The 28,000-nt window shown below is 48.4% G+C and overlaps 2 protein-coding genes across 2 annotated transcripts; one reads left to right on the forward strand and one right to left on the reverse strand.

Annotated features, from left to right (window-relative positions):
* Positions 1–45: 45 nt before the first annotated feature.
* LOC142584362 (uncharacterized) lies at positions 46–27,908 on the reverse strand. Its single transcript, XM_075694517.1, has 7 exons — positions 27,778–27,908; positions 25,912–26,150; positions 12,783–12,901; positions 11,456–11,600; positions 8,931–9,098; positions 1,907–2,023; positions 46–924 (listed from the first exon to the last, which is right to left on the reverse strand). The coding sequence occupies exons 2-7, from the start codon at positions 26,128–26,130 to the stop codon at positions 733–735; spliced, it is 960 nt and encodes a 319-aa protein (XP_075550632.1). The 5' UTR covers positions 26,131–26,150; positions 27,778–27,908; the 3' UTR covers positions 46–732.
* Positions 5,510–7,353, forward strand: LOC142584361 (uncharacterized). Its single transcript, XM_075694516.1, has one exon. The coding sequence runs from the start codon at positions 5,818–5,820 to the stop codon at positions 6,994–6,996; it is 1,179 nt and encodes a 392-aa protein (XP_075550631.1). The 5' UTR covers positions 5,510–5,817; the 3' UTR covers positions 6,997–7,353.
* Positions 27,909–28,000: the final 92 nt, after the last annotated feature.

Raw genomic sequence — 28,000 nt, forward strand, 5'->3', positions numbered from 1 at the left:
AACGCTCCATTTCATTTTCCAGAATTCTTTTCTCAACATGGGTCGCACCGGGTGGCGACGAGCTGGCAGCCACAGCAGTGGCGAGCCGTCATGCAAGCCAACGAAGAACGGCAAAATTCTGGGAAGTTAAATGAAACAGTTAAAATACACGGCCACGAACGAAACGTTGAAATCAAACAACTGTAGCTACCTCGTACAAAGAAAGCGACGCTGAGAAGGAGAATGAGAGCGGTAAAACTGAAATGAAACCACTTCTGGCCAGTAAAATAGTACGTACTTACCTGAGCATATGGAACTCCAGGTGTTCCAAATTTCCTCTACGGCGTGCCTCATAACCAGATCGTGGTCCTGGCACGATTTATTTTTTTAAACAGACCAAAATTATCAAGCGTAACCTGTATGATCTCTAAAGATGGGCTGTCGAAATTTGTTTTTATAAGGTCAGAAATGTACCCAGAACTAAAGCGCGCAAGTGTACAAGCATAAATACACTGATCTCATTTAGAGTACAGTTAGAACGACAATTAAAAGATGCTTTTTCTTTTTGGGGGGCAGGCAATGTTTAAAACATGGCGGATATTACGACATGTCCGGGATTTTCAGCTCGCAGAAGCATGGCCTTCGAGATTAATTTCAGTTACACTGCGGGAATCGTCGCTGAGGGCCGGTGCTGTGTGGGCGACATGTATACCGCGTAAGTTTATTTCGCGAGCAGCTAACGCACATTGAGTGCTAGCTGTACGTAATTCTTTGCAATGAGGCAGGTTCCGTGAGGTCCGCAAATTTGTAGAGTCTAACGGGCTTCCTCGGAGTGCCATTGTGGCATTCACCGTCCCAGTCGTCCATTTCGACATCGTATAGCGCCCAGAAGCCGCCCCTGCCCGCAGCTTGAGCGTCTTTCAGGTGTCGAAACACACGCTGAACCTGAAAAAATCGGTGAGGGATTCGGTCAAGAAAAGTGTTCATTGCTAAAGAATTCCAATGTGCACTAATCAGCCAGAAATGGATCCAAAATATTTCTGCAATCTTTGTTAATACATTGATATCTAACCCTTTCATTTTACGCAAACACTTGCGCGAAAAGCCGTGTGCCGCACAAAATAAGAACTGGGCCCCCTTCGTGCGTACCGCGCAGTCCGAAAACAAATAAGTTTAAGCGTTACACAGACGTAAGAGGCACAGGATCAACCTCGCCTGTTTTCTATAACGTCCAATAACCGGCGCCTTACTCACTGTCGACTTACAGCGCTGTCCAAAAATTAGTTCCGAGATAAATGTTTGGCTAGGCGTTGTATTAGAAACATGTGCATCTTCACAAGCGACGCAGATAAAATTACTTGGCGTCGATTCAGCACGCTGTACTAGCATGCACGGATGCAAGACGACAAAGGCGAATCGCCAGTTATCGCGATTTAAAACAGTATTCGCGCGCTCTAAGCAAAGTAGTTTTTTTAACCACTGACTATTTTTTATGCAGGGCTACAAAGGATCCAGGGACATTACTCCAGATTAAAGCACGACAAACCGGAGTACTCAACAGGCGCCAGCTCACTCACACATAGTAACAAACATCAACAACTGTGATATCAAAACAGATAAGCACGGCTTATCCGTTTCGGTATATCTGTATAGGTATTTATATAGGTAAGGCGGGCAATGCTGTTTCCATTGTTCCCTTTTCTGCCAGAAGAAGTGTAACGCATTCCGAACCTTGTGGTCAGCATAGGAAAGTTATAGATGGATAAAGAGAGGGATAGAAGAAATTAGAAAGGCAGGAAGGTTAACCAGAAGATAGATTTACAGTTTGCTACCCTGCAATAGGGAAGGGGAAGAAACGTTATATTAACGTTGCTGTGGTACCACGCCGGGAATAAACACTAATTCAACAATTCAACACACCACTCACTTTGAAAGAAATGGATTCCGGCGTCTCATACGAGCGCCACGTGGATGTATCCAAGTCGTAGTCGTAGGCAATCCCAGCTTCGCCGCCTTTGCCGATTGTGAAGTTTGTCTTGCAGACCTGTAAAAAAAAAGTTGAAAGAGATGCCATCAATACTTTTTCCGATAGCTCAAGCATGTAGGTTCAGCATGAAGATGCAGCAAAAGCGACAACTGCATGGGCAGTGTCTAACAATCTCGTTTTATGTCTACTTGTACAACAGAACTCCTTTCCGGTCATGTGACGGACACATAATACCATATTGTCACGTGGTGGTGACGTTGAAGAACACAGTAGCAATACTGTGAAAGACAAAACTAACTTTTATTGGGCGAACCTGTGCCCACAAAACAGGCTACACTTATAGCGCAACGATAGCGGAAAATACAGTCGGCGATCGTCGAAAAGCTGATCAGCGAGGTCAAGGGCCTCGGCTTTTATACATAAGTGGTCGAATGTTCCAGAGTAATCGCTGGGACCCGCGTGCCTTCCACAAAGTTCTACATTATTCGCGTCGCGCACACATGCAATCAGATTACACAAGGTTCGGTCACAGACACCGGATGGAAACATCTATAACATTCCAGAAACTTCCGATACACGCAGGCGCGTCCTGCGCTGTGCGATGACATTTGTTAGGCGGTGAAACATGTCGCCCGATGAAGGCAAGCACGTACACGTGTCAATATATTACAACGCGGAAAGGATTAAACCTGGCTAAGCTGGTAACTATGAATACAGTAGGTATAATTGTAAGTCGAATTGGCGCCGCGAACTGATAGATAAGTCGTGTTACAATAACAACGTTATGATAAAATAAACTATATAGAGCTCGTGCGCTGAAACGACACTTGAAGTGTAATTTTCACGTTAGTCGCAGGCTAAATGTCCTCATTTAGCCTGTGACAATGGGCCTCCTACAAAGGATCACGCTACAAGCCTTAGTGAAGGATATGGTCCGTTCTCGGAACAACATTATACTGTGTAGCTTCAACTGCTGCGCGGTCAACCAAGCAAGCACGCTATGCTTCGGTAGACATCTGGCATACGTGTACGCGTATGCAAGTGAATTAATCGTGAACTAATACTCGCCGTGGTGGCATTAGTGCTGCGTCGCTAAGCCCGAGGGCGCAGGATCAAATTCCTGCCGCGGCGGCCGCATTTCAATGGGGGCGAAATGCAAAAATACGCGCGCACAGTGCATTGGCTGCACGCTAAATAAAATCCCCAGGTTGTCTGAATTACTCCAGAGTCCCCCACTTCAACGCGCCTCATAATCATATAGTGGTTTTTGCACGTAATGCCGCAGAATTTAATTTGTGATTCCACCTTGAACTGATGTTTTGCAAGAAGGTTCGGTCAGCACGATAAGAAAGAAAAAAGAAAAAAAAACTAGGCCTAAACTTAGTACTACTAACTATTTAATGGCATCTCCGGGCAGTCGCTTTCTAGCACTCCAAGACGCTCCCAAAATGCCAACATTGTTCGCATGGTGAAATAAGAGCGCTTGAGCTGCATTCGGATCGCTTTTCCTGATCGCCTGACTCAAGATCAGAGCGCTGAGAGGCGCACCCAGTTTTGCTGTCCTAGCAGCCGAGAAATCTGGTCGCTCTTAGGTCACGTGACCCTGCCCCTTTCCGTGGTTGCGCTGGCGAATGTCTCGCTGGCCCTAGCACCATTCGCGGCATCGGCCGCAGCCCCGGCTCTGTTACTGAAAGCTCCCCTCAGCTTTCACTTTCTTCCCTCTCACTGCTCCGGCCGTTCGGTTGGCGCAACGCGTCGCCTACTTGGATTCAGAGTGCCTACGGAACCTGCTCGCATTCGGAGGATCACAGCGACCATCCGAGGTTACCATAAGTAAACTTAAATTGTGTTTATTGCGACGTCTCAACAACTGATCAAGCGTGCGTCGCGGGCGACCTTGCACACTCTCGTTTGTCAAAGCGGCGTCATAACTCTTTATTTCTTGTAAACTTGCGGTTCCGCACACGCTGTGACGCGCTCGCGTACGCTAGAAACGCGTCCAGTTTTCTGTTAGATACCTCCAAAGAGGGTCAGGTCCGCTTATGTACGGGGTGATCATTTTTAAATTTCCCGGCAATATTAAAGATCGCCTATGACAGATGGCAAGAGTCTTGTCCTTGAGCCGGCTTCTTCGAAGAGGCGGACATTGCTAGCACATGAAATCGTAACACACATTCAACTAATTAGCAAATTATCACTAATTAATTTATGAACTAATTACTTTACGGCGCATATTTCAAATTAGGAATTGTAGCCGCGGCGAGCTTGCGAGACGTATCAACTTGAAGTGAATCTCCAGGATGACACCAGTTTCAAGCCCAAAGTGTGGGACAAAGTATACATGGGCGTTCCAGTTCCTATGTGCTTCAATGCATAAAACATCGTTTTTTTTTTTTGAGAAAGAAGTGGAACCACAGTGCATTTCTCACGGGGAGTTCGACGGCGAATACCTCCAAAGTCGTGCCATTCTGGAAATTAGTTCCAAGTCGGGACGCCTTGCAAACACACCAGCTGCAATTCGTAAATCGCAAACTTGTGCGTAATTAAGAAGTTATTACTGATTTTTTTTTCATTAATTGAATATGTGTTTCGATTTCTCGTGCAAGTAATGTCCGGCTCTCTGAATAACCCAGCTCGAGGACTTGAATTACGTTATCCGCAACAGGCAATTTTTAAAAAATTCTAAAAATTTTTAAAAAAACTTAAAAATGATCACCCCATATAATGCTATAAAGAATATCTGGACCGATTGTGGGATAACCACTAGGCCACGCTCACACGTCTCTCGTGCCAAAGTCGCTCTCTGAAACGTCTGGCGCGTGCGTCACGTGACAATTTCTCGCTTTCTTCCCTTGTGAGAGCTAGAGCTTTGAGACGCTGTGTTAGACTACACTGCCTTCGAGATCTCCCCGTATTCTGAGAGATACCAATTACAATGCCTTCGGGATCGACCCATATTTTCTGTTAGATAGCTCTAAAGCAGGCAAAGTTCACCTATAATTCAATCGTATTCAATTCAAGCCCGCGCACCAAAAGGGCATGTCATCTGTGAGCGCGCATTCTTCAATAGCGGGGCGTTACGCGGAGCGAACGTGCCAAATTGATTTAAAAGGTGTGCGGTAACATAACGCGATCCTTGCAGGGCCCGCACGCTGCCCCACTCCCCAAGTTCCTTCGGTCGCATCCCCTCATTTCTCGCCCCATCTGAACCCAACCAGCTGCGCTAACAAAAAGTGCGAACAATTATAGTAAAGTTCTATTTGCTACAAACAGCACAATGCCCGAAAACAAGTGACAGTCAAAGTTGACGCATCTACAGCCGCTATGTCAGGATACGACATCGCGCGCACACTTCGCGCTGTCAGATGCATCGCAGTTTGCCGATAACACGAAAAGATTGGGCTGCAGCGCGATGGAACTTTTACGTTCTATCTGCTTTTAGTCTCCAAATTCTATGGGTTCTCGCGTATCTTGAATGAAGTGGTTATCCTAAACCAGGGCAGAAATGAAACGCGGCGCATGTCAACAGAGCTGTGTCTTGTCGTGATCAGACCAGTATCTGCTTATCAAGCTCTCACCGACGGCGGGGTGAGAAGTGAAAAAGTTAAAACTGTCCTTGAAAAAGGTATTTTGTGGCGCTGCAGCTCGTTTCCTAGGGTGCAGAAAGCATAATAACGTGACACTTGGTCCCGAGAAGCGTATGTGGGTTACCTGAAAACGAAGACGAACTTCGCATCGAGTTACCCTCAGCAGAAAGACTACAGCCAACTTGCCGCTGAGCGTGATTAACCTTTGTCGACATCCACTTCCTGAGTACGATTGAACAGCTGCTTTTCGCAAGCGAAACACCAATGGCTGAAGTGCGTGCAACTGCGTTACGCGATGCTGGAGCACCGGTCCACAAGAAAGCATGCCCTGCGGAGGAACCAACGCCCAATCTAAAGGAAATCGACAGACGTCGCCTGCTCGGCAACAGGGTCGCAAGAGAAGACTCCAAGAAGAAGAAACAAAGTGCGTCTGTTAGGCCACGCCAAGTACACCATCCAGTGGCGCGAAGGCCAGCTGGAACCAACATCGGCAATTCTTCGAGAGTGGTCGTGGACAGACCGCTCAGCGGCGGCTCGGCAAGAAGGCGGACCGGTGACCAAGGCTTCTCGGCGTTCTTGGAACAATGCAAGCGCCTGCTCGTGACAGCGTCGTACCGGGGCTCGGTGAAGAACCCTCTGGACGCGCTGGGCGTCGTCTTCCTGTCGTTCCTGGCCGCCAGGTTCCCGCTCGAGCGGTATTTTCTCAGGCGCCAGAAGTCGTCCCGCGCGGGGGTCGGCAGCGCTGCGACCGGCGCTCGAAAACCCAGGGCCATCGAAGACCACTCGCCCATGTCCGACGCCGTCCTCTTGAGCGTCGACAAGGAGACCCGCAAGGCGCGCTGCACCACGGTCCAGATAGGGCAAGGACGCCAAGCGGCCGCGACGAAGGTCGGTGAGCCCGGCGCCAAGGCCCCTGATGGCTGCGGCGTCAGCAAGCACCGCCAACAGCCCGAGCACAAGGGCAAGCCTGTCGAAGAGCTCGTGCCCGTTCTGACGCTGCCCCAAGCTGCGGACGTGTTCCAGCATATGGCAGGCTTCCTGGGACCCGCCATATTGCAGCAGGCCGGCAAGGGAACCAGTTGCGTCCCGGGTTCGGCGGACCGCCAACAGCGATGCCCCCGGTTCGGCCGTGGCTTTCTGGCCATTCGACACAGCAAGTCCGTGTTCCAGACGGAAGAGTGGAAGCCACGCGGCCGCAGCTTGTACAAGCCGCTGACGAACGACATGATGATCAACGCGCTCAGCGTGGACCAACTAAGCTTCGAGAGCGGCCAGTTCTTCTTGGCTGACGGGACGGGCAACTATGCCGGAGCTAAGAGCGGCCACGCCATCCACTTCTGGAGGTACAACAACGTTGAGAAAAGGCTCTTCGTGTCCCAGTCTGTGTTCTTTTTAAACGAGGAAGACTACACTGGAGTCCTAGAACAACTGGAGTACATCTAAGCCCGGCGCTCGTCGCTTGCTCGAAGTCGTCACTTCAGGCACTTCGAAGTGTGTTTACTCTCGTAGCGACCGTTTAGCGAATGGACAAGTAGCGTTCTTTGTGGCGTGTCTTTTGCAGTGTATATCTTGAGGTCATGCGTCTTCGTACGCCGCAGTTTATTGCTTTGGGGAGAGGAGAACCAAAGAGCAGTTCTGCCGATAGTCTAGGCGCGGCTGACTTTCCATCAGAAGTGCGTATTCGCAAAGAAATATTGGGAGCTCGGAATGGAAGGAAGGGATGGTTTCGCGGATGGCTTTTCTTTTCGCGCTATGTAATTGGCTGCATAAATTAAATTTTAATAAAATGAATATTTGCCCAATATTTTGTTCTACGATCTCATTTGTCGCCTTAGTTGTCCTTAGTTGTCCTCAGTGACAACTAGGAGCGATAAACAGTTTCCTTCGTAACAAACATCTTTCGAATTATTACTTTGCGGTTCCTATACCACTTCTTCAAGAGAACAGCTCAGTACGGTCACTAAATAGGCCATTTGGCTTATTTTCGTGTGTGTGAAAGGTACTGAAAAACAACTAGGCTTGAGACGAGGCCCATAACGACAGCAGTCCGTACTGTCGCTTTCTGCATGGTTCAATGGCGTGAACTAATTTGTGCATTCGAAAAATATGCAGGCCATAAATACAACAGCGTGTACAGTCAACAGCGAAAAAATTGCGGGATGCGCGAGCGCGTGGCAAAGCAACCCTCCTCCCCTTCCAGCGGTGAACCCCTGGTGTCGAGACCGACACCTGCACGCATGCGCGTTCCTCCGAGACTCCAAGCGTGCATGTTTCCGCACTTCCTCTTTGGGCGCCGGCGATATCCGAATGTAACCGCGAGGTAGCCCTCTTGCGATACGGGCGGGGTTCTTTTTTCTTTTTTTTTTGCCTCTCGTCCTCATCGAAATGCCGCCGCGGCCGGGATTCAATCACGCAGCCTCGCGCATAGCAGCACAACACCATAACCGCTAAGCCACCACGACGGGTAAACCTAAATGACACATGTAAGCTGTCATCTAAGGGATTAGGCATGTACTGGGTGTCAGAAAAGTAACTGCAGTAGAAACTGTGGCCTTAAGCTTCATGTTTTACATACGGCGGTGCCGTGATCACTGCAGGAGATGCTGAAAATGCCCACTATCGGCTTGAAGACACGTCAGCACATGACGCTGTATATCGTTGCACTCGGTGGAGGGTTACTGTAATCTGTGCAACGCGCTAATTAATGGCTGTCTGTAGCTCCTGCAGTGTGCGAAGATTATTCTTGTACACCTCTCATTCGAGTCAACCTAACAGACGTTATAAAGCCAACCACGGGCCTTACGCTATCGTACGTGAAACTGCGATGTCATTCACAATCATCGCAATGTGTTATTTTCTCACTATAGAATCACGTTTTTGACACCCAGTACTTTCGCACGTGCCATAATATGAAGTACGCGAGCAACTGCACGTCAACGCAAGCACCCGTACTGTTCACAACTGGCATACTGAGACCTACATTTTATTTCGATCTGCTTATATACGGCAGCACTCTGGAAGCTGTGAATAGGACAGCATGGCGCCTTCGACGTCACTGTCGATACTCCCTGTAAAGCGTTTGTTTAGTGTCACAGCTCCCTCATAGTATCACAGCCGGCGTGCGACTGGATAGAAAAGGCTTGCTATTATTATTATTATTATTATTATTATTATTATTATTATTATTATTATTATTTGAGGAAGCTTACGGGCCTCTTAAGATAACGCTTAAGTTTCAGCATTTACTTGAGAATTCATTTTGTGGTTGCGTACGAAATTGCATGACAATTCCGAGCACGCGTTGGTGAAGTAATGCATGCGCAATGGAAGCTAACACCCACAGTCGAGGTATAGTCGAATAACTGCTTTCCGCTGACCTCTGCGAACGGCACAAGCTCTCGGGAATCGCAGGTCATGTTGCTAAGGGTGGGCATGTTCTGGATGCTCCGCGCCGCCACCACGTACTTCCAGACACCCATTGTTGCCGACACGAACAAGCGGGCCTTGAAGTCCTTGAGAGCCAGGACAACGTCAACGGCGTGTTGCTGGAGAGTGAGGAAGAGAGAAGAAAGCAAGAAGAGAAAAGGCAGGAAGGTCAACCAGAAAGGCGTCTGGTTTGCCACCCTACACTGAGGGTAAGGGCACGTGGGTAAGGGACAGGCGCAAAAGAAAGAGGGAGCAAGTAGGACTGAATATACGCGGGCGATGAACGGGAGGATCGAAAACGTTTAGTCAAGCCGGCACACTTCATTAAATGCAAGGGAAAGTCCAGTGAAAGGTTAAGCGGGAATGCGCGCGCAATCTACACGAGGTACTTATCGCGATACGATCGGTCGGCGTCAAACCAGCTATAGCTGTCTCACGCTTGTCCGGTATCCTGTTGTGCCCATTCAAGCAACGATCGACGAGGTTAAAAAAGTATGTCTACCTGTAGCAGTAGACATAATTTCGTCAGCAAGTTCTTTGTTTCGGGAGACGTATGAAACGGAAATCGGGCAGCCTGTATGGAACCCTTGCGTTCATATTGATACAACCTAAAACAAGGCCTGCAAGAGACAGCAGCTTCTCAATCGCAAGACAGATTCTCTGAGACGTAACGACATCCAGTCAAGCTACAGGTTCACCGGAAGTGTTTTCTCTGTGTTTGCGCGTGAGTGCCTAGAACGACTGAAGCACAATGTTGCACGATTGCACGATCATAAGCACAAGCACGATTGCAGCGCCCGCACCTCCAGTGGTGGGCCTCGCGCCCAACACAGTGGACGAGCGCTGACTTACAGCTAAAAGTTTTTTTGATGAGTGAACGATGGACTAAGTTGCCCAAATCGGAGTCCTGCAAGGCAGATGCTATGATATTCAAACGCCAAAACCACCCGCCGTAGTTGCTTAGTGGCTATGGTAATGTCGCGGGATCGAATCCCGGTCACGGCGGCCGCATTTCGATGGGGGCGATATGCGAAAACACCCGTGTACTCAGATTTAGGTGCACGTTAAAGAATCGCAGCTGGTACCAACTTCCGGAGTCTCCCACTACGGCGTGCCTCATAATCATATTGTTGTTTTGGCACGTAAAACCCAATAATTTCATTTTCTTTTTTCAACCGCCAAAAGTTGCTCAAACCAGGTCTTACGTTCTTGACTAAACTATTTCTCAGAATTTACGAGAATGGTAACTAGCAAACAAATGGCATAAACACAGCATTCATAGCGCATGCTCTTTAACTTCTCCGACTAATAAACATAAATGTACGATACAATACCTGCGCTCAATACCTGAAAGTGGTGTAATTTTCTGGCGCCGGTCTTTACGGGCAGTGTAGTGGCGCCTGTGCGATGCCATAACAGTCCCTACGAGGCGCGTTAAAGATTTTAAGCGTGACAGCTATTTCGGCGCACCCGCGTATATTAGAGCAGCGTCCGAGAAGTCTAAGCGCAACGCCTTGCTACCACTGCTTCACCCTTCGAGCGAAACTGCCAATTTCTAGTGAATGAATCAGTGCTGATTTCAGCTGAGAGGTCCCACACAGCGAAATAGGTGGTGCCTCTTCGATTTTTCATTTACGTCACTTTCTGGCTCACAGAAGGTTTCTCCTTGGTACGAATGACCGATTATTTATTACAGAAACCTAATATTTCAATCTAACTCGACTTAATATTTTCCTCATATGTCCCTTTAAGTCATCCTCGGTGACCCTCCGGTTCAATGCCATAATAAGTTTCAGCGGAACTCATCTAAGATGACTTTCTAAGTCATGCGAGAGTATTCACACAGCCGACATGCTTTATTAAAATTTTATTACAGCCTATTGAGCGAAGCGTGACGGTACATCCGTATGGCTTAGTCGCTCTCGTAGCCCGACACACTGCGTCTCTCTGGCGTCACACTACAAACGCGAGCAGCTCATGCACGTCGATATTCTGACAACACGGCGGCGGCGGCGGCGCTCATTTATTAGTTGTGCCCACGACAGCGATGAGGGGACGATTCGTGCTGCACTACGAGTCGTATGTAAGCGCTTTCAACGGCGTCACGCCATGCGATCGACGTCAACCACCGCGCTATGCGAGCGCCATCTGGCCATCTGTGCGTCGCGGTGTGACTCGTAAGAAGGACCGCGACGACTGCTCGTGTCGAGGCCTTCCGTTGGAGGTCTCTACTGTCGCACGTATTCCGCGCCCCTTCTCAGTTGTTGGCGTTTACCATTCTGCTTACTCGCTTACCATACCGTAGGCCAAGGTTCGATTCCATGCAGGAGGATAAAATTTCCTAAATTTTTTTGCGCGGTCATCGTAACGAGGCGAGATAGAACAAAGTTGCGTAGGGTAACTAAAGAAAGCTCTCGCATTAAAATTGGATGAGAAGCGCTGGTACGTGTAGTGCGAAAAGAGGTGGGCCACTCACTGTGGACAGGAGGTTCCTGTTTCCAAGGCGGTCGTGGAGCCAACCAGACGCGGCGGTGACCAGGCAATGGCGGAGGCCCTCGGTCTCCCGCAGCAAGTCCCGGTCGGCTGGAACGTGGCTCACCACAACCAGTAGGTCCACGTGCCTGAACAGATGGGGAGAACCCGTGAGAATTTACTGTTACCAGGGCCAGTGACTCTTCTCAATAGACTATTTATAGACAAGGGATAGACTAAAACAGACAACCTAAAAAAATGCTGTCACCAAATTGCCTATATACAGGGAATCGACTGAAAATAAACAAGACACTTAAGGACTTTAGGCTATAGGCAGTCCACAAATTTTTTATGGACGCAAGAACATATCTATAGAAAAACAAAGCCGTACATGAGAAATCTGTAGACAACGTATGGATTTCTTATGGGCAACAGAGCACACACACACAAATATATATATATATATATATATATATATATATATATATATATATATATATATATATATATATATATATATATATATATAAACGATAAGGAAGGGGATTAACCGAGGGGCCCGATTTCTTATCAGTCATATCATAAGCCAACGAATACTGACATCAAGGACAACGCAGGGGAAATTACTTGTGCTTAATGAATTAAATAAACAAGCGATAATTTTAATGGAAATGCAAGTGGATGAAAAAACAAAGTGGGTTCATTGACCAGTCGCCTTCACCCAAAAAGATCACGTTCTCGTGACGCCTGCGGCAGGAAGGACGTTTCCCGTCCGCCGCCAAGGTCTGTGAGTGGCGGCGCTGGCTAACACTCTCAGAGTTCTACTAGGAAACATAAATACCCAAGAAAGTTGATGGGGAACTGGCGCGGCGGTAGCTCAATTGGTAGAGCATCGCACGCGAAATGCGAAGGTTGTGTACTATATATATATATATATATATATATATATATATATATATATATATATATATATATATATATATATATATATATATATATATATATATATATATTATAAAGGCAAAGCCACATACACGAAGTCTACAAGCAGAAGGAATAGCTTCAGCGCCCGCGTGTACCTGCGTGCGTGCGCGCTTTAATCTATGTGGGATAGACGTTACCCCAGATTGCTTGTGTTCACGGTAAGAAAGTGAAAAATTCTCACTTCCGATAAACACCGATGAAGTGCGCCGAACTGTCACAAAAGCTAAAAACAGCGAGCACTATTTATTAACAAACCAGGTATGGCATAGCCTGCACTTCGGGTCATATTCAACCACTGTACGGCCGCATCAAACTTGCTTCGAGACGACGCGCATCCCCTCGCTCACTCGACAACGCTGCGAGCCAGTTCAACCGCCGCGTCCCGGGTTCCCAGGCCGTGACCCGAGCCCACCACGACCAGGCCCAGAAAGAAGAGTAGCGGCGATCGCAGCATCTTGCGGAAGTCCTGCGTAGCGGATTAGTATAAGTGACTGAGCGATTGAGTTAATAACTCCTTGCGACAATGCGTCTACTCGTATTTATAAATGTATTACATTACCTAATTGGCACTCGTTTTTTTTTATAGAAGCAACCTTAAGAAAGGAATGTTTGTCTAACTGCGCTGAATTAAATCTTTTGATTAGAGAAAAAGTACTACAGTGTCTAATCTCATTTTATTGAAAAACGTTTCTAGAAAACATATATTATTTACTTCGTACCACAAATTGCCTTCAGTGAAAAAAAAAGTCAGTTGTTAATTTTAAAAATAAATTGTAATGAAAGTTGTCTTGTAACTTCATCTCTAAAGATATACTGAGAACTGTCTGTATAAAAATTTAAAAAGCATTATCATTTTCTAAAGAAACTATATTGAACAGTGTCCTTGGAAAGAGTAACTCCAACTTCTAAATAACTTATTTAGAAGTTATTTATCTTTAGAAAAGTAACGTAGGATTTCCTGAGACATTGTAGGAAGAAGCATTGCTAGACTGTAAATGTAAATAGCACGTCAATAAAGTTAATAGAAAGTGGGTAAAACTAAGTGATAAAGAAAAAGCTAAAGAAAGGTAATAGGCATTATGTGAGGGAATCCTCATAGGTAGGCTCATGTTCGCACAGACTTGTCGTTTTGTAAATATAAAGTATGTATACCGTCTACTGATATGAAATAAATAACCGTACTACTTATCTTCGTCTATTCGCGGTCTCTCCACCTAAACGTCTTGGCTACATCAAGTTACCGGAGAACATAAAAACAGTAGTTCCTCCAGGCTTTCCTAAAGGCTTCTATAACGATTTGCACTTTAGTGATTGTTCGCGCACAGCTCCCTTTGCTGGTAGCTACAAACGCAGCTACAGCACAGGGAATTACTGTAAAATATATAAATGGCAATTAACAACACAATGTGGGTGCTTCGTGCGTGTGCAGCACGACGCAGAAATAAAGATACTTGTAAACACAAAGTCCTCACGCTACACCTGAGCGACTATACAATAGCAGCTTGGGCCTGTTGGTTTTCCATCCCGTGGCGTTAACGCGCAAAACGAAGAAGGGACACGAGACGAGAAAAGGACACAACAAGCGCTCTGATGTCGTCTTCTCGTCTCCTGTCCCGTCTACGTTTTGCGTTGTTAACACCAGGAGTATACAACGCGATAGCATTACTAGTATTGTCCCACATCGTTTACAGCACAGCCTCCGTGATCGGCCCGTCAACTTTAGAAGAGTGGAATTTTCGGCCAGTGGGGGGCTGATGCGTACTTGACTACGGTGAGGCGCAATAGACGGGACCAAAGGTAGGTCGGACAGACAGGACAAGTGCTACTAGCAACTGTGAATGTTTATTGGAAACTTTTTTTGTTGCTACAGCAGGGCAATGCGCGCATGCGCCCAAGACACTCTGAAACCAGTAACAAAAAAAAAAGAGCAGACGACAAAACGTGCATACACCGCACGCACAATCTCGTCACGAAACGTGATAATCGGGATGCATTTGTGCCCCGTATGCAGCGCCACAAATGGTGCAAAAGGCATAAAAACTGTAACTACCCAGGAATCGTACTTTTTTTGTTTAAATGCGCAACCGAAGCCACATAAACACATATCTCGGATCCAGAATTTTTAATTGACGCCTCTCCCAAAAGCTCCCGTTCTAATTTCGTTTTTTCCACGGCTGACAACGTCCACATTTTTCAACCTTGGATAGCGACCGCAACTTATGCAATGGGAAGCAAGATTCAAGCCTTCTTTTGATGTCAAACTCCTAAAGTGCTCTCACAGCCTGTCGTTCAGGCACTGCACGGCCCGCTTGTCCCAACTAAACCCGATCGCAGCCTAAAGGAATTCTGTACACGACATAAGAAGCGCATGGGACATACTGATACTTATACTTCTTCGTACAATATTGTCTAACTTGCCTTCCCGTGACGCCTTTGCACAGCTGTGCCTGTGAATTAGGACCAATCCACCAATGCCTTCGATTACACTTCCTCCATGATCAGCAAGCTTCATTTTGCGTCGAAACCAACAACGAAGACCGGTGAAGGTACTGTATAATGCTATTGCATTAAACTTATTATGGCGCAGACAGTGCTCGTTATTTAGTCGGCATTGTGGGAGAACACACCACCAATCGTGGTATTGTTATATGTGACGGTTGCTGCAGCAGTTTGATTTGTTGCAATAAATAGCTTTGTTGGTAAGGAGCTGGCAGGAAGCAGCCGGACAGAGACGCGTTAACCATAACACGCGCTAACCATACAGAATCCATTCTAAACTATGTAATGTAGCTCAGCCTGTGGCCTACGCAGGCACGTACCCAAGGGGGGGCCCCGGGGGGCCCCCCCCCCGAAATTCAGACGCATACCCCCCCCCCTCCCCACTCCCCGCTCACGCCACCATTTCTCACACACATTCCTAAGGCGCCGCCAAATCAATGTTGCGACTTGACAGTTATTCGGCGGTCAACATTTTGCTGCCTTTTTCGCTCCTTTTGGATGGCGGTAGTTATCGGCGTCTCCTGGGATGTGATGGCCAGTTTCCTCATCAATTCGGTGCCTGCGCGATTAACTCGAGATGCATTCAGTTGTTACCGTCTATTCAACGGTCACGCCCATCGTTGTTGCTTCGTAAGTTCAACCTTCTTCGTGTAGACTGATCCAAGGACTAGGAAAGGGATTCAGTTCGTGGTCAGCTGGTCTGTATGCACGTGGAACGAGTTGCGGCCAGAGAAAACGCCAATTGCGTTTAACTTTTCTTTTTGTTTCAATATTTCCTCGAGTGACGGCTCGCCGCGACGCTGACAGATTCTCGGAACCATATACCCGTGATATGGGTTAGATAAGGTGGAAAATAAAATAATGCGGGATAGCATTCATCATCAAGCCCTGTAATAATCTTGAAACTTATGGGCAAATTAATATGACTGTCACCTGTTAACTCGTCTGGTTTTTCCCTAGTTCTACAGCTCTTTTCGTGCAAAATTGCCAACTGGAAACAAGAGTCGCAAGGACTTGAGAAATTAAGTTATGTACTAAGGGAGATAGCCAAGCAACAGCCAAACAGGAAGGAGAAGCGAAAATTAACAAATGCAACCGTTCTTTATGAAAATATTCATGGATCAGCATCTTTTTATGTAAAAAGGGAGTAGAGAAAACACCGCCGGAAGTGGATGACAATTCCGTGTGTTTTGAATGATGCTTCTACAGTTATCATTCGAGCCGCTTAACGTTGCCACTTCTCTGCTGCGCTTGCTTTTCCAACCTTCGGCGGTGGGCGCAGTACGTGCAGAGTCGCAGCTCCCTGTGCCATACGCGGTTGTACGCGACTGGCGGCCACGCATCGTTACGTAACTTCCCAAATAACCATAAGAGTCGGTTGTGGCTCTTAACTTATCAGAGCAGTAAACGAGGGATCGAAAAGAACTGACTGTTCTGCAAATATATATTTTTGTATATTGCTTCCAGAGATAATTCATAAAACGCTGCTATGGTGGGGTACAATTTAAGAGGAAGCTTTAGCTCGGGCCCAACTCTGAGGCGGCCTATTCAAATACACGTAAAACGGAAAAACGTTTTTCTGAGATAACCCCTGGACCGATTTTAATGAAATTTGTTGCATTTGAGAGACACAGTTAAATTCAAGTGACTGCTTGAAAAGGAATTTCGAATTAGTGCCTGAATATTGTTAAAAAAAGATTTTCAAATATTCGACAGTTTGAAAAAAATAGAAGCACGAAGTTTACAAATCCATAGCTCTGCGTCAAGAACAGATGTCGCGGTTCTGTAAACAGCATCGATTGGACCATTCAAAGCGGACAAATTCGATATATCGTTTTACATATTATGTGAATTTGTTACGTTGTTTACAAGGGTTCTGCAAAAGGTGTATTTCCATATTGCTAAATTTTTTGAGATTCATATGTAACATATCACTTTTGTCCGCTTTAAATGTACCACTAGATGCAATTCACAGAATTGCAATATCCTTTTTCGTTGCCGAAAGACAGAGTTGTAAACTTGATAGCCTCGTTTTCTAAAAATTTTCGATTTTGATAATTTTTTATGAAAATTGACAATAAAGCGGAAATTCGAAACCAACAGTCACTAGAGTTTAAGTTTTTCTTTTAAATGCAACAAACCTCGTCACATTTGGTGCAGTTGTTGCTGAGAAAAACGAATTCTCCTTTTACATGTATTTAGATAGGAGCACCCAAGCTAAAGCTTCCTCTTAAGTCTGCAATGAAGCTCTGGGCCGCTATTTTGTAGGGATGCCTTATGCCTTGTTCTATGCTATTCTTATCATTTACCACACACGGCCGCCTGATCCCGTTGATAATGTGGGTAGACCGTCGCACTGACCACTGGCCAAGCGCGAAAACCCTGAAAAAGCATAGAATCGGAAAAGGCATCGCTACAAAATACCGGCCCTGCCCGCGCCCTCATAGCCGCCAGCCACAGTTCCTCCGCGAGGCTGCAAATAATTCGTGCTTCAAACCTCTTCTGTTACCCAAATAAAGCGGTAACTACAAAAATAAAATTATTAGCGTGTAATTTTATACCTTTCTCCTCGCCTATTATAGTTGAATGGCGAATGCCTAATTCATTATTGAACTGAAATAACATGCTTGCTTCGCTACAACTATTTGTTGTGAAGTTTCACTTCAGTTGGCAGTGAAGTTTCATGAGTAAAACGGGTTCAGCAGTGACATGAACTGCACAGCAGATTTTTGAATAGTGAAATGCTCAGAGTCGATACATTTTGTCCATGTCTGTTGCACACCTCATTGTTTCCGCCGATGAAAAGATTTTTGAAGAACAGCAGACGCTCCGGAGGTATCAAGTACGACGTCATGTTGAAAAGGCCGCATGACGACGACTTTTTTGCTTCTGTCATTGGCTGGCGGAGTAACACAGCTCCGCGCGGTCCGTGTGCCTTTGTTTCCAACTACTGTTTTTAAAGTTCTATTCTTCTAAAGTAATCTTTATTTTACAGTTTCTCTTCTTTACTTGTTCTTGGCAGTATTGTTCCTGCGCTTCTTTCCTGCGCAAGTCCATTTGGCGTGGTTCTTTGTTTGCCAAGTAAAGGAGAGGCGTATCGCACAGGCGTACCTGTAAAATACACCTTATTTCATTTCTTTTTTGTGGGTTTACGCGTTTTTATGGCGAATGGTGGGCGTTATTCACATTTGTACTAGTAAAGGTACCCCCCCTCATTTGCATAGAAAAGTTACCTTGGGTTGCCCCCCCCCCCCCCCGAAAAAAAAACCTGGGTACGTGCCTGGGCCTACGCAGTAATGGTAGTTCGAAGGCGACTCAACACGTGCCACTACTGGCTTGCGACGTCACACTTAACGCATGTTGCCTGGACAGAAAAACTGTGGAGCATAAGAAAAGCTTGAAAATAAACAAGACATTCCAGAAGGGGCTCAGGGATTGCTGTCCCACGCTGTCCCTTGCAAGTGACCGTGACAATTTTTGCCATCCTAAAGAGAAATTACGCGAAAGCTGAAATCTTTTATGTCGCTAGCCCTGTAGCTTTTTAAAAAGTCAAGTCAATATTACTGAATATTTATTGGCAATGTTGAGAGCTCAAAGATCGAGATTGAATTATAGGCGTATTCGCACACGAGAGCAGTGGTATATAGCACATTGGATACTCTATGGCTCCATGAGCTACGGCCGGGGCTCAGAGGTTGTGAGAGTTCTGCTGGTAGGCACGTCGTCACGGCCTCGTGTGATGCGATCTGATGAGGTCGGAATGCTGTTACGTTTCACCTACGACGCGCGGTTTAGCCGGCGCGATTGCAACAAAGCGGCAGACATTTTGGCCCGTTCGGCGTCGCCGCTACGCTCCCCGCCAGGCGTTTCCAGGCGTTTCCAGGCGTTTCCAGGCATGTTCCGATGCCACGTGTCTTCATGTGCGTGTGTGAGTGTATGTGTCATTGTGCCCGACCAGAGGCGCTACGAGAGCAGAAGTTACCTTCTCCTTCCAGTCATTGTGCCTGACCAGAGGCGCTACGAGAGCCGAGGTTACCTTCTCCTTCCAGTCATTGTGCCCGACCAGAGGCGCTACGAGAGCCGAAGTTACCTTCTCCTCCCAGTCTTTGTGCCCGACCGGCGGCGCTACGACAGTGTGCGTCACCTTAGCCCATTGTACAATCACGTGCTCGTCTATTGAGGGGTTCCTTCTTGCCCTCAACTGCGAGAGTATAAAAACAGCTGCCCCCGGACGCCAAAAAGGAGGGCTCCGATTTCTTCTGTTGAGTAAAGTGCTCTTCCGTCTCTCTACTTCGGTCAACCTGACCGCCAACTCTTTGCGATGTTAAAATAAACAAGTTGTTTTGTTGTTACCAGTCGACTCATGCTTTGCCGGGACCTTCGGATGCTTCCAGTTGTACCCCAGGCCGCCAGGCCAACGCTACCCTTGGGGCTTGCGACCCAGGTACAACCACGGGCGTCAGCGCCGAGTTCCCAACAAATCGTACCAGCGGGTACGACCACACCAACTCGTACCAGCGGTGCGATTCAAACAACTGGTGGCAGCGGTGGGATCGCGACAACGGAGGCCAGCAGCGAAGAGATGCAGTTGACTGTATGCTGAGCAGCTCAACGACGATCCGGGAGCAGTGCAACGAGCCCTGTGTGATGACTGGTTGCCTGCAGCGGAACGACTGCGCTGAACTCTTGGCTGCGAGGTTTGGTGAGTGCGGGACTTTCTTCTTCTGAGCTTTGCCAGGCTTTTGTTAGTGTCAGAAACAGAGCTGGTAATTGTGGTTGTCGTTGCTGCCGGGTTAGTTTGCGGCAAGACAATAGTAAGCAGTAGAGAAAGCAGCATTCAGAGCAGCCATGGATTTGAAGTCGTTGCGCAAACCGAAATTGTTGGAGCTTGCAAGAGAGTTGGGTCTGGATGTCTCAGACAAACTAAGAAAACCTGAACTGCTAAAGGCTATTCTGGAGTTAGAGGCTGAGGATGACGAGCTGTCGGAATGCCTTGAGACCATTGAAGAGAGGGAGACTGCAAAAAGACAGGAGCGCGAACTTAAAGAGCAAAAAGAAAAAGAAGAGCGTAAACGTAAAGAACAGAAAGAGCGAGAGCAACAAGAGCGTGACCGTCAACACGCTTTGGAAATGAAGCGTCTTGAGGTAGAGATGGAACGCGCTCGTAATGGAAGTCAGGCACACGGTGCAGGAGAACGCGTATTGTTCAAAATGACTGACCTGATGCGGCCGTTTAAGCTTGGAGAGGACATTGGTTTGTTCCTGGTTAACTTTGAGCGAACATGCGAGAAGCAGGGGTTCTCTCGGGAAACGTGGCCACAGCGCTTGCTCACTTTGTTACCCGGCGAGGCGGCCGACGTAGTCGCTCGCTTGGATAGAGAGGAGGCAGAGGATTTCGACAAAGTGAAATCGAGTCTGCTAAAAAAGTACCGGCTGTCTGCGGAGGCGTTCCGTCGGAAGTTTCGGGAAAATGAGAAAGGCAGAAGTGAGTCATATACGGAGTTTGCGTACAGGCTTATGTCAAACATGCAGGAGTGGCTCAAAGAAGAGAAAGCGTTTGGTGACCACGAGAAAGTTCTGCAGTGTTTCGGGCTAGAACAGTTTTATAGTCGGTTACCGGAGAACGTGCGGTACTGGGTCTTGGATAGGCCAGACGTTTGTACGGTGGCTAAAGCCGCTGAGCTAGCCGAGGAGTTTGTGACGCGTCGGGCTCGCGGAGCTAAGGACGGTCAAAAGGGTGAATTTGGCTCGAAGTTTGAGAGGCCGAAGTTCACACCCATGAGAGCAAAGGGGAACACGCGTAGTGCGGATGCGAGTGGAAGCAGTGCGACCGAACCTAAGGAGACGGCGGCAGCCGAAGCCGAACGCAGAAAGCGGTTCGAGATGAGGCAAGCGCGCGTTTGTTATACGTGCCAGAAGCCGGGTCACTTTTCGGCGCAGTGTCCGGAAACAACACCAAAAGTTGTGTTTTTTTCAATAGGCAGCACTGACGAGAACATGAAGCTTCTCGAGCCTTACATGCGAGACCTCCTCGTGAACGGGAAAGAGTGCCGAGTGCTTCGCGATTCCGCAGCTACAATGGATGTAGTTCACCCGTCTTATGTAGAACCCCATATGTTCACGGGCGAGTGCGCATGGATCAAGCAAGCCGTGGAAGCTCATAGCGTGTGTCTGCCGGTAGCAAAAGTGCTTATTGAAGGACCTTTCGGAGCGCTTGAGACGGAGGCCGCAGTGTCATCTATGCTGCCACCTCAGTACCCGTACCTATTTTCAAACAGGTCCGATCACCTCCTGCGCGAGAAGGGGCTTTTGTTTGGTGAAGCTAGTGTTCAGGCCTTAACCAGGTCGAAGGTTCGGGAGCTCGCTGCAAAGGCGGTAGTTGCGGGGCCGACATTGGCGAACAATGAGAAAGGGTCAGAGGCGCAGCAAGCCGATATTCAGAGCACGCCCGAACTGAATAAAATTGAGTCTGTAACGTTGAAGGCGCCAGATACTGGAGAGGAAATGCCCGACACGGGAAAGTTAGAAGAGCTATCTACAGATTTGCTCATCGCGCCTACGTCAGACGGACTTGATAGGTTGCTAAAAGTCAGCCGGTCGGCTTTGATAGCCGAGCAAAAGAAGGATGGTAGCCTAGAAAACATACGCTGCAATGTCAAGGAAGGTATCGCCAGGAAAAATGCGCGTTTTGTGGAAAGAGGTGGAGTCCTGTACCGGAAGTATCTAGACCGCAGAGGAGTGGAGTTCGATCAGCTGATCGTTCCTCAATGCTATCGTCAGGATCTGTTGCGCTTGTCACACGGGGGTTCGTGGTCCGGACACCTAGGAGTTAAGAAAACTAAGGACCGTCTCTTGCAAGAGTACTATTGGCCAGGGTGTTTTCGGGACGCAGACCATTTCGTAAGGTCATGTGACACCTGTCAGCGGGGGGGCAAACCAGGGGACAAATCGAGGGCGCCGTTGAAATTGGTACCTATCATTACGGAGCCTTTTAGACGGCTCGTTATTGATACAGTGGGACCTCTGCCGGTAACAGCCACGGGGTACAGACACATTTTGACTGTGATCTGCCCAGCGACAAAGTTCCCTGAAGCAGTGCCGCTTAAAGAACTCAGCTCAGTTGAGATAGTTAATGCACTACTGTCCATATTTGCGCGAGTTGGTTTTCCTGCGGAAATCCAATCAGATCAGGGCACAGTGTTTACTAGCGCTTTGACGACAACTTTTCTCGAAAGGTGTGGGGTAAAGCTGCTACACAGCTCAGTGTACCACCCACAGTCGAATTCCGTTGAGAAGCTCCACTCCGTCATGAAGCGCGTGTTGAGAGCATTGTGTTTTGAACATCGAACTGACTGGGAGCTGTGTCTGCCTGGGGTGATGTTTGCATTAAGGACCGCGCCGCATGCAGCTACGGGGTTTTCGCCAGCTGAGTTGGTGTACGGTCGCTCGCTTCGGTCTCCGCTTCGCATGCTTCGAGAATCGTGGGAAGGCAGGGGCGACGACCCAGTCGTGGTGGAGTACGTGCTTAAGCTCCTCGAACGCTTAAGAAGGGCACAGGAGTTGCCAGGTGAAGCAATGACAAAGGCCCAGCAGAGGGCCAAGGTTTATTATGATCGGACAGCCAGGGCCCGTCGTTTTGAGGTGGGCGATGAGGTCATGATATTGCGCACATCGCTAAACAACAAACTAGACGTGCAGTGGGAGGGCCCAGCACGAATTGTTCAGAAACTGTCGGACGTTAACTACGTGGTAAGTCTGCCAGGAAAGCGGAAAGCACAGCAAGTTTACCACTGTAATCTGCTCAAACCTTATAGACAAAGGGAAGCAGTGGTGTGCATGATGGTAAACGTTCCTGAAGAGCTTCCGGTCGAGCTTCCGGGACTAGGCTCAGTGACGAACAGGGAAGACACCGGTCAAGTCATTAGTAACTTAGTCAGTGGAGCATCGCTGTCGCCTGAGCAGAAAACCGAATTACACCAGCTTTTACAAGAGTTTCAAGGTCTGTTCTCTGAGAGGCCTGGTAGGACTTCTGTACTTACTCATGATATAGAACTTACCTCCCCAGAGCCAGTACGATCCAAGGCGTATCGGGTGTCACCCCGCCAGAACGATATTATGGAGGCTGAGGTAAAGAAAATGCTACAGCTCGGTGTTATTGAGGCAGGTGAGAGTGATTATACCTCCCCTTTGATTTTAGTTGAGGTACCGGGCAAGGAACCTCGTCCTTGCGTCGACTACCGCAGGCTTAATTCCATCACTAAGGATCAAATTTATCCGATCCCTAACATCGAGGAGCGCCTTGAGAAAGTTAGTAGCGCTCAGTTTATTTCCACCCTAGATCTTGTCAGGGGTTATTGGCAGGTTCCACTTACAGAAGAGGCTAGTAGGTATGCGGCGTTCATTTCACCAATGGGAACATTCCGTCCTAAAGTGTTGAGTTTTGGTTTGAAGAACGCGCCATACTGCTTTTCAAGCCTCATGGATAAAGTGTTGCGGGGACAGCAAGAATTCGCTTTACCGTATCTAGACGACGTAGCGATATTCTCCGCATCCTGGTCTGAGCATATGGCACACTTGCGGGCAGTGCTAACCCGCCTGCGCGAAGCGGGCTTGACAGTCAAGGCTCCTAAGTGCCAGTTAGCACAGGCCGAGGTTGTCTACCTCGGTCACGTGATTGGTCAGGGTCGTCGCCGCCCCTCTGAAATAAAAGTGGCCGCTGTGCGAGACTTTCCGCAACCGCGCACGAAGACCGATATTCGGTCGTTCTTAGGTGTCGCCGGCTACTATCAGAGGTACATCCCCAGGTACTCTGATATCGCGGCTCCCCTGACGGATGCTCTAAGAAAGACAGAGCCTCAAACAGTCGTCTGGGACGAGACAAAGGAAAGAGCTTTTAGCGCCCTAAAGAGTGCCCTAACAAGCCAGCCTGTGCTACGATCGCCAGACTATACAAAAGGGTTCGTTGTTCAGTGCGATGCTAGTGAGCGAGGCATGGGCGTTGTACTGTGCCAACGGGAAAATGGAGAAGTAGAACACCCCGTCCTGTATGCTAGTCGTAAGCTGACCAGTCGTGAGCCGGCGTATAGCGCCACCGAGAAAGAGTGTGCATGTCTCGTGTGGGCCGTTCAGAAATTGTCATGCTATCTAGCCGGCTCGAGGTTTATCATTGAGGCGGATCACTGCCCTCTCCAATGGCTGCAGACCATCTCTCCCAAAAATGGCCGCCTCCTGCGCTGGAGCCTCGCTTTGCAACAATATTCCTTTGAGGTGCGTTACAAAAAGGGGAGTCTCAACGGTAACGCCGATGGCTTAAGTCGAAGCCCCTAACGTAGGAATCAGCCTCAAAATTGTTTGTTACTGATGTTTTTCTTCCTGAGGCAGGATTTTTTTTAACATATTGCTTTTGTTTAGTGTTTCAAAGTGATGATATGCTTTCTAGTGCAATTTTCCAATTTGTGGACGCGTTCTGAGTGATGCTAGACTACTGTAAGGAACTAGGCAGTGGTATAAAAGGGGAAAGAGCCTGGCAGGGCTTAGTGAGGGTTGTGCCGTGCTTGCTGACTGAGCGGTTGAGTTTCAGCGTAGTTCTAACGCTTGCCGGGAACGAGAACAAAAATGTGAACTCTCCCGAAGTCACTTTGCAGTGTCCTGTGCGAACCTGAACGAGAGAACGAGGCCTTCTCTGTGCGCTGCGCTCAAGAAACGTCGAGGGACGCCCGACTTCGGTTATGAGCATCATCGAGCGACATCCCTCCGGACAGCGGATGCAGTCCCCTGTCCATCGGGATCTCCTTCCCCCGGCGGGGCGGTCTGTTACGTTTCACCTACGACGCGCGGTTTAGCCGGCGCGATTGCAACAAAGCGGCAGACATTTTGGCCCGTTCGGCGTCGCCGCTACGCTCCCCGCCAGGCGTTTCCAGGCGTTTCCAGGCGTTTCCAGGCATGTTCCGATGCCACGTGTCTTCATGTGCGTGTGTGAGTGTATGTGTCATTGTGCCCGACCAGAGGCGCTACGAGAGCAGAAGTTACCTTCTCCTTCCAGTCATTGTGCCTGACCAGAGGCGCTACGAGAGCCGAGGTTACCTTCTCCTTCCAGTCATTGTGCCCGACCAGAGGCGCTACGAGAGCCGAAGTTACCTTCTCCTCCCAGTCTTTGTGCCCGACCGGCGGCGCTACGACAGTGTGCGTCACCTTAGCCCATTGTACAATCACGTGCTCGTCTATTGAGGGGTTCCTTCTTGCCCTCAACTGCGAGAGTATAAAAACAGCTGCCCCCGGACGCCAAAAAGGAGGGCTCCGATTTCTTCTGTTGAGTAAAGTGCTCTTCCGTCTCTCTACTTCGGTCAACCTGACCGCCAACTCTTTGCGATGTTAAAATAAACAAGTTGTTTTGTTGTTACCAGTCGACTCATGCTTTGCCGGGACCTTCGGATGCTTCCAGTTGTACCCCAGGCCGCCAGGCCAACGCTACCCTTGGGGCTTGCGACCCAGGTACAACCACGGGCGTCAGCGCCGAGTTCCCGACAAATCGTACCAGCGGGTACGACCACACCAACTCGTACCAGCGGTGCGATTCAAACAATGCAAAAGCATTCGTTTACTTAGATTTAGGTAAGCGGTAAGGGATTGTAGGCTAATAAAAACTAATCTGCAGCCATCAATGCACCACGCTGTCCCTGCAGGCGCAAGTGTTAGTTTGGTGCGTTGAACCTAATGAATCGCTTAGGAGTGCTTCGACAGGCTCTGGTTGGTACGGCTTGACTTTATGGTGTAATTTGCGCTACTCGGTAGTGGCCCACAAAGAGACAGTGGCACGCAAGCACGAGGTGTGTAAAATGTCGTGAAGAGCAAGGTCTCTGTCCGTTTCGTGCATACGTGTCTACCCCTGTGTGTGTGTTCATCAACGCAACGCGACCACTCACAGTCAATCAGTCAAGTTGTCAGTCACTCACTTTATCAATACTTATCGGGGCGCACCTCACTGAGTAGAGCCAGGTGAGTCCTGCTGTCGGACGCGTAGCGTGGCGTGTGGTAGTAGAGGGAGCAACCGAACCCACGGATGCCCCGGTCTGCGTACACTTCCAGCGCCCAGGTGGCGTTGGCGACGCGTTCCCCCTTGGAAGCCATCTCGTCCCATGCGTGTTTGGCGATGGAGAGCAACGGCACGGTGCACTTGAACTTCCCTGCCTCGACCATGAACGCATCGAAAGCTTCCCCTGTGCGCGCGAGAAATCCAAGCGTCCAGTGCCGTTCAATTGGGCACCTTCGCAAACCACCAAACTAACATCGCTAAAAATAGTTGAGGCGGTAATGCCCTCGTGTGCAGCTAGTATTGTGGAGAAGCCATCAACTGAACGGTGAGCAGTAGAGTAGGGGGAAAGAAATATGTAGGCCCTCATTGGAGAAAGAAAGAAATGACAAAAAGAGAAAAAAAGAAACTTAAGTTCAAAACTAAACCCGAAGCTACAGACGTGCAAGAAATGGAGTGAACTGATCACTACCTGTGTACGTGGGCCTTGGCAGGGATAGAACATTTCTGTTCTAGACCTAGGTTCACAAGGTTTTTTGCTTCTGACGGCACGCATATTTGTTTTAGTTTAGTCCTTCTGGTTTTTCGTGTCAGCCTTCCAAGTTTTAGGCATTAGCCGCATTTAGCTGCATTCGACTGTTTGGAACCCCAATTAACGAAAACTGTTCCGCCACAACTTAACCGCATTCAACTGTTTAGAAAGAAATACATTAGTGTGATTTCTCAACTACGCCATCCGAAGTTAATGAAAAATTATGATTCTCCATTGCGATATACAAGTAAAAAAGGTCACAGCTTCGCCCGACGGGCGACGCATTGATTGCGATAGCAAATCATGAGACACCTATACGAAGTAAGGTTATTCGTTTTATCAGCTGCATAAACTGCCGCAGATAATAGCTCGCTAACTAAATTAACAAGCACGTTGTCACACGAGAAAAGGCAAACACGTACACATCTCACTCGATCACCGCGGCAACTGGCTGTCCCAACGCTGGCGTGATGAAGAGCGGCAGCAGCGGCGATCGAAATCACCTTCGTGCAGCCTCTCGCTTCAATGCGAACGACAGGCGCGCGCGAGCACAGTGCACGCGAAGCCATCAGCTATATCCAGTCGGCTAGCCTTCGAAGCCAGCGGAGATTGCCTCCTAAATAGGACGCGCGCGGCCGCGCTCAGGCGGCGCATCTGGAGCAGAAGAGGAGATGCGCACTAACCCTACGCCCCCTCTCCCGCCTACCTCCCTTGGGAGTGCGAGAAAACACCACCGCCGGATCGAGCCACCATCCTTCTTGGCTCACCGTCGCAAGCTTTCGATCGCACCTACAGCATACGGCGCGCGGACGCCATGTTATCGCATTTGGGACTTTATGCGGAACATTACGGCGAAGCCGACGACGACGACGACGACCATGACCGCGACGGCAGAAATTCGGCTTGAGCGTCGTTTAAGTAGTATGGCAATAAAATTTTAGTACGAAGCCTTATGAGCGCTGATATGGTAACTTCGGCGTATCCGTTTCGCGTATTCAAGTGTAAGCACCAAAATACTGCGTCCCGTATTTTCCAGCGCTCGCCCTTTGCATTTGACGTAAATTTGCGTTTCGTCTTTTCTAGCACTGCAACAAATGATTATGAACCATATAATGCTCGTAACCAACTCGCCCAGCTTTCAGTGATAGCGGCAATGTCGCTTCTGTGCCGTCGTCCTCCCGTGCCTTTTGCCTGGTGATGAACTCCTCGGCTAGCGCACGGCTGTCGAGGAGGTGGCTTTTCGGCAAGCTCGAAGCAACATGAGCGGTGCACGCACACCTACCGTTGTTCGGAGACGTGAAGTCTTTTGACTGTTTCGCTGGCACGACGCTGTGAAAGGCGACGTACTTGCAGACGCCGTCGGCGGGAAGAACAAGCCTAGTCTTCCGTCCACCCGAGAAAACGCAGAGTAGGCCTATCAGTGAAATGGAACAGAGCAAGAGTCGGTGTACGTGTGTAGTTTGCACACTCTCAATATGTTCATGAAAAGCAACAGTAGGCATACA

This window comes from Dermacentor variabilis, chromosome 6 (genome assembly GCF_050947875.1).
Source record: "Dermacentor variabilis isolate Ectoservices chromosome 6, ASM5094787v1, whole genome shotgun sequence".
Classification (NCBI taxonomy): Eukaryota; Metazoa; Arthropoda; class Arachnida; order Ixodida; family Ixodidae; genus Dermacentor; species Dermacentor variabilis.

Coding starts and splice junctions, on each gene's coding strand:
- LOC142584362 (XM_075694517.1), bottom strand. CDS start 26,130: ATGGTCGAGGCAGGGAAGTTCAAGTGCACCGTGCCGTTGCTCTCCATC. Junction 11,601..12,782: donor CTGGCTCGCAGCGTTGTCGA/GTGAGCGAGGGG, acceptor CCATCTGTTCAG/GCACGTGGACCTACTGGTTG. Junction 9,099..11,455: donor ACAGGAACCTCCTGTCCACA/GTGAGTGGCCCA, acceptor CTCACTCTCCAG/CAACACGCCGTTGACGTTGT.
- LOC142584361 (XM_075694516.1), top strand. CDS start 5,818: ATGGCTGAAGTGCGTGCAACTGCGTTACGCGATGCTGGAGCACCGGTC.